Below are 10,518 nucleotides of genomic sequence, written 5' to 3' on the forward strand. Positions count from 1 at the left end.
CCAGATCTTCTTGAATCAATACTACAGACATGGCTATCTTATCAAGGCATTAAACAGGGGCAAACATATGATGATACACGTTTCCCTCACCAACCACCCACACTTAATATTCTGTATACCATTTTGGCTACCACGGTATACGGTTTTGAGCAACCATGGTTTTCCGTGGCCGCACATTAGCCTGCCACCTGCCATTTTTCCCATAAGCCTTTTGTCTTGCTAACCACGGTTTTGCCAGCTGCAGAAACTTTCAGGAACCTAACTCCAGCGGTTGGCGAGGAAAACCTATACTTTTCTCACCTGTAGCCTACACACTAGCAATGGAATATGAGCTCAGTTTCCAGCACCTGAAAGTGAACCCTGAGAAATTACGCTATCTACATCCTCTTTCTGATCCTTTTCATTCCTTCATGCAGCTGCCAGTTACTTCACACCATTCTCTGAGCAAAATGGTATGCGACTCTCAGCCACCTGCAAATCAGTAAGACCCGAGCGAAGACCACAAGGTTCTAATCAGAGTGTGGACAGGGGCTAAGAGTCACCCTGGTATGAAAGAATGCATGTATAAGATGTTCCAACGTTGCTGTCAGCACTCCATTCCTACAGCAGCATAAATGGAACAAGACTGTCATAACTTTAACCCCGTTCCACTCCAGTTTAAAACGACAGCCGCTAAAGCTCACTGAACACTGCTCTCAGAGCAGCCACATGTAACAGTGAAGGCAGAACAACTGGCACACGCTCCTGAGCGGCAAATCCTTGCACCTTTTTAAGGCAGTTTTAGGCCCACTCTATCCACAGCCCAAGAGACTGGATTGGTGACTGGCTGCCCCTGACGGGAAGGGTGGACTTATCTCCTTGTCAACGAACAGCTGCAAAACAAGAGCTTACAAGAGCTCTCCCAACCAAGGCAACCCCCCACCAGCGCTCCTCAACCAGGGCACCCACAGGATCCTCTGAAGGGTGCTGAGAAGTGACAACTGAGGTGCGAGGAGACAAGCAGCGCAGCACAGGCCCAGGCTCTCCCTGCCTGGCCTATCCCCCACCACACGACTCCAGGCCCCTCTGCAGGGAGCCAAGTGCTGCCATCTATTCATCTGCTTGGGAAGCTGGGGACAGCGCTGCCAGGTGGATAGTAACTATCCTATCTGCACGATCATTTCAACCCTCAGCACCATGTGCGACTGATAATAGTAGAAGTGTCTAAAATAAGCCATTATTTCCAAGGCAGCTCACTGGCGCAGCATGTGCAAAACCCAAGTCGCTCTCGGAGAGTCTTAACTGACTCGTGGGTTTGCTGCCAGCACTTTCTTAGGGCTGCTTCCCTCAAAAGAAAGGAAAGCATCCACTTAGATGACCAGCTCTCACTCACCACCGACTTATCGTGAGCAACTGAAAGTAAATAAGTCTTATTTGCACTTTTTTTCACCAAACCCGATCGATTTTTGAGCTTCCAATACCATACAGCTATAGTTAAGACCTGGCAGCACTGGCTGGGGCCTCTCGGGCAGCCTAGGAAGGTCGGGTGAGAGCCCCCGCTGGGGAGGAGCCCGCTGCTGTCCGCAGACGGGCCTCCGCGATGCCCGGCGCTGCGCAACCCGGCCCCAAGCAGGCAGGGCCCGCAGCACCGCCCAACCCGGCCCGGCCCTCACCTCCTTCTTCTTCTGCCCCGCGACCCAGGGGCCACCCCCGGCCAGCAGCAGCACCAACCACCCCAGCGCCGCCACCCGCAGCGCCGCCATGTCCGTGCCTTCCCCGGCAGCGCCGCGCCGATTGGCTGAGCTCTTCGGCGGGCGCCTGCCCATTGGCCGAGCGGCGCAGCCAGCTGATTTTCTATTGGCTGAGCCCCAACCCCTTTGCTTCCTATTGGCCCAAGCACCCCTCCGCGGCCGGCAACGAGGCAAGATGCTGCCCTGTGATTGGTTAGTCGAGGAAGCGGGTGAGAGCCGGGAGATTGACAGGCCATGACGTCAGAGCTTACCTCCCCGACGTGAAAAGGAGAGGGGGCACTGCTTTTAGGCAGACGAATGAGCCATAAAACGCTTTGTTGTTTTTTTTTTTTGGAGTTTTTCTCCCCTCTCCCGGGCACAGGAACGGCAAAATTAATTTAAAAAAAAAAAAAATTAGTGTCAGAAGTGGGATTCGAACCCACGCCTCCATACGGAGACCAGAACACCCGCCCGCTACGGAAGGCAGCTGTGCCTTGAGTCTGGCGCCTTAGACCACTCGGCCATCCTGACACTGCGTTTGCTGAGCCACGGGGTGCGCCTTAGTGTCTCACTTCGCACCTGTCACCCCACCACCGACTTCCCCAGCCCTGCGCTGGGGCTGCCACCTTCTCCAAACTGCTTCTGCCCGGCCTCAGCCGCCGCCTCCGCAGCACAGCAGCGCCTTTCCCGAGAGCCCTGCCCCAACACTACATTTTCCAGACTGCCCTGCACTGCTGCGCATGCGCGGCGGGCGGCAGCTTCCGGTTGGTAGCCATTTTGTTTTTCACCGTTCGGCAAGGGCGCTGCTGCGGAATTGTTTTTTTTATCGTGATGTTGCCCTGGGTCCGCGCCGCGCTGGGCCGCACTGGTGAGCGGGGCCGGGACAGGGACACTCCTGCCGTGCGGAGAGGGGCTGTGAGGCCCGGCGGTCGCAGGGCTCATGCTGCAGGCAGACCCGGGGGCACCGAAGCGTTTTCCGACTGGGGGCTCATCGTTGCAGCCCTTGGCTGCGTCAGGCCCGGCCTGGGGAACCCGCCTCTGAGCTCGCCCTGCCTGGCCCCGCAGCCCCAAGCAGGGCCTGGTATCGGGTCTCGGCATGCAGGTTGCTGCCCCTCTGGGCGTCGCCTCGTCTGTTGCTTTGAAAAGCAAAAACCATTAAAAACTCTTAATACGGAGAGAGGCTTCCTGTGGGTGTGACCGGTGCCGGCTGTCTGGGGCTCCCCCAGATGCGAGCAGGGCTGCAGGAGGGCTTCTGTGGGGGGTCAGTGGTGTAGGGGCACAGACACGGTTCATTGGGAAGATGCAGTGTCTTCTATTAGACTGCCTACATCGTTGGGGAAACTGTTTGTTGTGAGCTTTGGGGCACAAACACCATCGCTGAGAAGGCAAAACCCCAGCAGAGTCTTCCTGTGCTTGAAGGAAGGGTGTTTGTGCCCCAAAGCTTGCAATGAACAATTTCCCCAACAATTTAGTTGGTCTAATAAAAGAGATTGCATCTTCCCAAAGAAACCTTGTCTGCCTCATTCAGCATGACTGGCTTGTCTTCTGCCGGGTGTGGCAGGATGACAGAAATAAATGTTATGTCTGAAAGCCCTTAGATTTCACAGGTTCCGTAGACATTAGGGCTGGAAGGGACCTCAAAGTCATCGGGTCCAGCCCAGGAAGATCTCAACTATGTCGTTAGGGTGCATGTGGTAGCAGGTTTTTTTCATACTTGTTCAAACTGAATTTTATACCAATGTTTAACTTAATACGGTGTTTAGGGTGAAGTTACAGATTTTCTTGGAATGTTTATTATGGTGGCTTTACTGTAAAATAATAATAATAATGCATCCAAACAGCTGAAATGTTCCTGGAAGAATATATGGTGCTGGTAACAGTTCACTAATCCATAGCTGCTTATTCTTGCCTACTTTCTACTTCCCTTGAAAACAGGCTAGCATTGGGGTTGGCACTGAAAAGCTTGCATGCATGTTCGGTGTTTCTTTGTCTCAATTCTCCTTCCCCTTCTCTTACTAGCTCAACCTCTCTTGTTCAGTATGTGTACCCTGAAGCTAATTCGTGCTCCAGGATATATGACTGGAGCCATAGATAGAGAATCTGGTTTTTTGTTTGGTTTTACTGAAATAGCATGGAATTAACATTAAATTGAAATAAAACTTGTCACAGTGGCACTGAGTGAGTGCATAAGGGGAGAGTGAACTAGGTATGACCAGGGTTTCTTCCCCCCCCAGCTATTCTTTTCACTAAAAGAAGGATTTCCTATTGTTATTGCCCCAAGAGCTTTTTACACAGCACAGCTGCTGATATGGTCTCTTCCAAAGCCATTTGTTTGGACCTCAAGTTTACATCTATAGTTACAAAAGAAAACATTTGTAAATCCTGCAGTCCCCAACCCCTCTTCTTGTATCTAATTCAGCATTGTTTGCCCCACAGTACTAGTACTCTAGTTGCTTCTAGTAACATTTAAATTAAAGGTAGACTTCCTTGGAGTTCATGCCTGATCAGTGATCATTCACAGTTACATGTTTTAGTCATTTAAAAAATAGTGCAGCATTTGGAGAGTCTAAAAGGAGATAGCAAATGTTCATTTGTGTGGAGGATTCTTGAATTGTACTTTTTATTGAGATTTTTAAAACTATTCACCAAACAAAATGGAATTAAACTCTGATTTATTTGAATAGAAAGCATCCTTGTTTTTAGCATATCCATCTCTGATGAATGAGTGGAGCTTCCTGGAGAGCTGAGTATTTTAATCCATTTGTAGATCTCTCTTTGAACCTTACATTTATTTCTCTTAGCTCGGGACATTCGGAGGATTTCAGCAAGACAGGTTCATCAGAAACACGAACCTGACTTTCATGATAAACATGGAAACATGGTGCTAATTAGCGGAACTGTATTTTGCCTGGCTGTGTGGACTTATGTAAGTATTGTGTAACTGGTACCACTGATGGGGTCTGTTGCAACTGTAGCCCTCATCTTGCAAACTGATAAGTACTTTAAGCACTTGTCTGTGTGGTATACAATGCAAAATCAGGGTTTCAGAGCTTCCTAAAAGAAAATGACTTATAAAATAATACTAGAAATGGAAGAGATTTTTAAATCCAGGCTTAGACTTGACATTCAAAATAACTGTCTACTGAACACCTATTTTATTGCGACTTAGAAATCTTGGTTAGGAGGGCAACGTAATTAAATGCGAGCTAATAACACTAGTTTATTTTTATGTACTTCCATGTGTAAAAAAAAATAAAAATGTTAAATTCTCAAATTCCTGTATTTTGATTAAAGTAATGGGTGGCTATATTATAAAAGATATTTGTTCTAATGCTGTTGTATATGCTGAACTTCTTAAATATATGGTTTGGGAAAGCAGCATGTGGTTTTAAGTTAGAGGACTATACATCTGGTTCTTACACTAATATTACAGGTATGAGGTGGATCTTAAGAGAATTACTACATGCTTGATATGCAAATTACTCTTCTAGTATAGATATATTAATGCTATTGCTATAATAAAAGAGTGAATAAAATTGTTCGGTTTGATGTCTAAAAATGTACTATTAGAAAATAAAATGACTCCACTGTATTCTCCAAGTTGTCCTCAAACAGCTGTTTGAAATCTAACTTTAAGAAAAAGCAGTTGACAAATTATGTTTATGTTGCTAACTTAAAAATATGGTTTTTTTCCTGACTTAAGGGTACACTAATTTCTTCTTATAACTTTATCCTCTTCCAGGTGGCAACACTAACTGGAATAGAGTGGAATGTGTCACCGGTTGGCAGAGTCACTCCAAAAGAATGGAGAGAAGACTAGCTTTTGATTTACATTGTTTAAAACCCTGAACTGGTGTGAATTTTCCATTAAAACGTGCTTATGTCATGCATGTAATTGCATCTGTTTACTGATTGCCATGTACCCCATGGCATTACTGGTATAATAAATGCATTAAACTCCTGTTTCATCTAGTTTATTCCTGTCCCATATTTTATAGTAAGAAATGTTAAAGTATATTGGTTAAAAAAATACAGCTTTTTAAAATGGTTTATTTCAGTGAGGTCCATAAAGAAAACATGCATAAATAAATGTTCTAAAACATGTTTTTCATGGATCCTCTTAAAAATAGACATTTATGGATCCAATGCAGGGAGATCTGCCTTGGTATTGTGCCCACTCCTTAATTGAAATTGGAGAGTTAGACTTTACCATATATAATGCAGTGCATACTATTTGTACTTCTTTCTTGTTCATGAAGGGGGGTGGTCTTTCTATTTCCTATCAGTAGTTTCTAAGCTGGGGTTGTTACTCCAACAGCAGCTCTTTTGGAAGAGTTGGACTTGCACTAAAAGTAGGCTTGCATAATTGAAAAGATTAGGAAGTGCTGTTTTATGCCATTTTACTTGCACAGCAGTCTTGAAGGCTTCAAGGGATATTGGTCACTTAGTTATTGGTGCTAGGAATACAGGTACCCTATTTCAGTCTTCTGCTTAGAGGGGCTTGATTATAGCGTCCTAATCTGCTTTTCCCACTTTCTGTCCCTCTTCCTGATAATGACTTTCAATGTTTATTCAGTAAAATATACTGGTGTTAATTCTGCAGTTGGTATATGTCTCTTTAGTAGTAAGTAGCATAAAAAATAAGTCAAGCAGTTCTCTTTGGCAAAAGATGTGCTGTGTTATGGAGCATTATTTGAAAACAGACCACTTTCTCTGTCTCCAGAGTTCTAAAAATGCAAAATCATCATACAGAACAGTGGTAGTAACTACCTGTACAACAGACAGGACTTAATTTGCTGTCTTTCAGTACTTAGCACTATAGGGCCTCTAGGCTCCATAGTAATGCCTTTTGATGTACCAAATCTTACTCTACACCAGCCTCTGGAATAAATCCATTGCTAGTTTGTATCACCTAAGCTTTTAAAAGCTTGTGATGACTGGATAATCTAATGTAGTTTTTGTCCAAGTACATTGAACCACATGTGACATCCTACTGCACGAAGGCATGTCCTTGTGTAATCTAGCTGCAGATGGGATTGCAAGTTGACTGCAGTGGGCTTTTTATTTTGCAGCCATGTATAGGTGGGTGATGAAGACCTTTAGTAGGTATTCCCCTCCTGCTGTCAAAATGATGGGGCTGAATTTACAAGCAAGTATGTTTAAGTGATGCTGTAACCTGCATCCTCAAAAACATTTTGTACAGCAAAGATTTGAGACTGCTCTAGAAGGCAGGACAGTACCATGATGTGTGCCAAAACTATATGGAGTCACGCGATACCAACATAGGGAGCTGGGAGGAGTGAGCAAAACCTCATCCAGGTTGGAGGGAAGACCTGGTGCTCACTGGGTGCAGCTTTGATCCGGAGCAGCACACTGTAAAGTTAAAGTAACACCTGGATGCAACACACTGTAACACGCTGAGCTGCTCACGAACGGGGCTCGTCAGCGACAAGGGATTTATCAGGCACCTGACTAGAGTTATGCACGCACCCTGCACCAGCAGGTGGTTGCCTGCTCCGGCCCTTGACAAGTCAGGCCGCGCTCGCATCCTGTTCATCCCTAGGGTCCCGGCGCAAAGAAAAGATCCTGCAACCTCCCACCCCGTTGTCTGTGCCCAGCTCCGCTTCCTCTGCCCGGGAGGGAAATACTTCGGGGACAACAACCGCTCCCTCCCTCCCAGACGCCCGAGATACTGGAAAAGGCGAGGATCATGTGAACGCCTACCCGTCACGTGGGTTCGGGTCACGTGACGCGGGGAGGGCGGCTCCCGAGGGAGGTCACGTGGCTGTGGCCCGGCGGCGTAGCAACGGAGGCGGGGCCTGGGCCGCCCAGGGCCGGGTTATGAGGAGGAGGTGGTGGCGGCCCCTGGCGCGTGGTGGTGGCGCGGGTGAGTGCGGGTGCGCCCCGGAGCGGGGGGGGGGCCGCATTGTTCGATTGTGTGGGCCCCGCGCTCAGCCCCTGCAGCCGGGGGTCTGGCAGAGCCAGGGGGAAGCATGGGGAAGGGAGAGGCCGAGTGGGGTGGGGAGGATGCTGGGTGCTCTGCGCGCAGGCTGGGCTGAGCCTGGATGGGGGTAGTAATATTAGCAGGGGGGCGCCCCGGGAGGTCCCCGCGCTGGGACGTGGGGGCAGCAGGATGAGCTGTGCTCTGTCAGTTCCTCTTCCAGCAGCTGGTGCTGGGGGGAGCGTCCTTCACCCTGGGGGAAGAGCAGCCTTAAGAGAAAATATGGGCGATGTTGAGATGCCTGCCTGTCGGAAGTGCTGTTGGCTTGGTGGGGGCCCCAGAGCTGAATGTCCCTTTAATGCTTGCATCTGGTAGCTGGATGCCAGAGTGACTGGGCACTTCTCGCTCGGACAGATGGGCTGAACGATTATGGGGAAACTTGCTTAACAGGAACAGTCACGGTATAAACTCCACTTCCCCAGGACACCTCTGATAACAAGTGGTAGTTGGTGCCGAGCCAGGCGATGCTGCTGAAAAGACAGCTTAAATCTTACACGTCTCAGCTGATTTCAAAGCTTTTTACTTAAGAGATTGCTAGTCTTATCCTCGTTTTAAAGAGGGAGAAACCAGACATAGGTAGGGTTGCCAGTCCTCCAGGATTGCCCTGGCGTCTCCAAGGATTGGATATAAATCTCTAGGAGATTGCTGAGAGTCACCCAGAAGATAAATGAAATATTAAATATACATTAAATATTGGATCCGATTTATACAGTAGTCCAGCGGTTTTTTAAAATGTAATAGTCATGTGCCTTTACCTTCTTGATGTCAAGTCATTGATGTCATTATATCATGTAATGAAGCCTACCGGAATAGATTCAAACAGAGGTGGCATCCCTAGACATAGGCCGGGTTCTTTATTTTTATTTTGCACTTGTGCATTTTGCTTCAAGCAGAAACCCAGAGAACTGTTCTGATATAAGATTTGCTGACAGACACAAGGATCAGTTCCTTCTTGAAATATAATACTATACATTGATTTATTCATAGATCAACAGATGAAGAGCTTGCATTTGCTATGAACCCCTTACTATTAACTAAACACACAAAAAATCTTGTCAAAGGAAGGATTTGAGGACAGTCACTTCATTGGAACAGCAAGGTTCCCACCAGAACATCCTAGTACTTGACTGTAGCGTGGCTATGCTGTGTGCACAGTTAAGATCTCAGCGTTTCCATAATAAACATTTCTTACAGGTTTCCTGAGCAGGAACATAATTTTATGACATTTAGAGCCAGACACAGTGCAATAGGAACAGAATATGACCTTCTACTTGTATCCCTTTGGTTATCTGTGGAGGGGAGATATAGTCTGACTTCTGCCCAGTTCAAGCAAATAGCTTTTCTTAAACTTGATGGGCCCATATCTCTAGCCAGATGAAAGCAGAATATATGTGTGTGAATGCTTCAACTCCTGTCCTTCTTAGTTTGCTAGTGATCCTCATTTCTGAACTGCAACAGGTTATGATGCCCATCTCAACATAACAGGTGCCTTTGTGCTACATCAATCTAATGATAGTAGTGAAAGCCAGGATGAGACCTCCCCCCTCCCCAAATTCACTTAATCCAATTTTAATATCAGCCCTCTAGTATAGAAAGAGTACTGACATATTGAGCAGGAAATATCTGCCAGATAATCAGTCTATTATACAAAATACAAAAGGATTAACCTCAGTCACATGGACCATCTTCTTTCCTCTTGTCTGAGAGGCATCTCTAAGAGGGCTATTTCTCCACTGAACTGAAGTCAAAGGAAGTTGGAAGTATTTAATACTTGACAACTATGGGACCAAAATGAACTAATTGCATGTTTTTTCTCGGGTCTCTCCAGTAGGGTGGCTTAATTTGCACAAGAGTCTTGCAATCCAAGCTCTGCATTTTTTTAGTATTAGCACCATATTGTAAAAGCCACATACCACATGTTTTACTTTCATTTATACCCTCAATTTAGGATATTTAGGTAACTTGTTAACAAAAAAAAATCAGTGAATAAATAGCCATTAGTCTCCATATACACATTTATTATTATTATTATTATTATTATTATTATATAGATTTATTAGATGCCACCAGGCTGAATTTGGGGTAGGTTTGTTATTTCAAAATAAAAAAATTACTAAACCTAAGAGCAGCTGAAATATTTCTATGAAGTTGAAAACAGAAATCAAATGGAAATGTATCTGCTAATATTTCCAAGCATATGTTATATCACTCAGCTAATGTGGAACTTAACCAGCAAAAAGGTTCAGTATCAAACTGGGTAAAAAACAGGAAGTAAAAAGATAAAATGTGAATAGTGATTGTATACCATTCACTTATTGAATGGTACAATTCATCAATACTGTCTAATTGTAGTATGTTTAACAATCATTACAAAGGTTTTTAATCTCATAGGTCAGCTAGTTGTGCCACATGGCAAAGGCACAGATACTTTGCATACAGTTCAGGCAAGCATTTGCATACTCTTACTGTGTACAGGATAGTAAATGGGCTATTTATCACATCTTCTAGAGCTGTAACACCCTAAGCCATCCCTCCTTAGTCTGTAATACCTGTCCTCTGGGAAATTACATACAACTGTCATTAAGAATAGTCGTAGCTCACATAGATCTTTCATGCAATCACTGGAGAATAGACGTGTGCGTTTAAACCCAATTGCATCCTTTTTTTTGTTTATTAATTGGCAGATGCTACCTCCTCTGAAAATTTGGGAAGTTCCAGAAGACTGACGCCCAGTTTAATTTTGTAAGGATATATTCTAATCACTCTGTGTGTGTGTGTGTGTGTGTGTGTGTGTGTGTGTGTGTGTGT

At 45.6% G+C, this 10,518-nt stretch overlaps 3 protein-coding genes and 1 non-coding gene across 5 annotated transcripts in view; 2 read left to right on the forward strand and 2 right to left on the reverse strand.

Annotated features, from left to right (window-relative positions):
• MAGT1 (magnesium transporter 1) overlaps window positions 1-1,766 on the reverse strand; it is a 35,243-nt gene extending 33,477 nt beyond the window's left edge. The window contains exon 1 of the mRNA XM_019521508.1: window positions 1,653-1,766. Coding sequence (XP_019377053.1) covers window positions 1,653-1,742 — 90 coding nt within the window. The 5' untranslated portion in view covers window positions 1,743-1,766. The remainder of the gene's footprint in view (window positions 1-1,652) is intronic.
• Window positions 1,767-2,127: 361 nt separating this feature from the next.
• TRNAL-CAA lies at window positions 2,128-2,240 on the reverse strand. The gene is made up of 2 exons: window positions 2,203-2,240; window positions 2,128-2,173 (listed from the first exon to the last, which is right to left on the reverse strand). It is a non-coding gene; the product is annotated as a tRNA-Leu (tRNA).
• Window positions 2,241-2,428: 188 nt separating this feature from the next.
• Window positions 2,429-5,681, forward strand: LOC109300719 (cytochrome c oxidase subunit 7B, mitochondrial). The gene is made up of 3 exons (XM_019521509.1): window positions 2,429-2,577; window positions 4,511-4,635; window positions 5,452-5,681. The coding sequence occupies exons 1-3, from the start codon at window positions 2,541-2,543 to the stop codon at window positions 5,527-5,529; spliced, it is 240 nt and encodes a 79-aa protein (XP_019377054.1). The 5' UTR covers window positions 2,429-2,540; the 3' UTR covers window positions 5,530-5,681.
• A 4,707-nt stretch (window positions 5,682-10,388) lies between these two features.
• The window catches only part of ATP7A (ATPase copper transporting alpha), a 68,813-nt gene continuing 68,683 nt past the window's right edge, over window positions 10,389-10,518 (forward strand). The window contains exon 1 of one of the 2 annotated variants that reach the window (XM_019521510.1): window positions 10,389-10,452. The gene's annotated coding sequence lies outside the window, so the exon portion shown is untranslated. The remainder of the gene's footprint in view (window positions 10,453-10,518) is intronic. The other variant, XM_019521511.1, reaches the window with a different exon arrangement.

This window comes from Gavialis gangeticus, unplaced genomic scaffold (genome assembly GCF_001723915.1).
Source record: "Gavialis gangeticus isolate Ggan-Ray unplaced genomic scaffold, GavGan_comp1, whole genome shotgun sequence".
NCBI classification, from domain to species: Eukaryota; Metazoa; Chordata; order Crocodylia; family Gavialidae; genus Gavialis; species Gavialis gangeticus.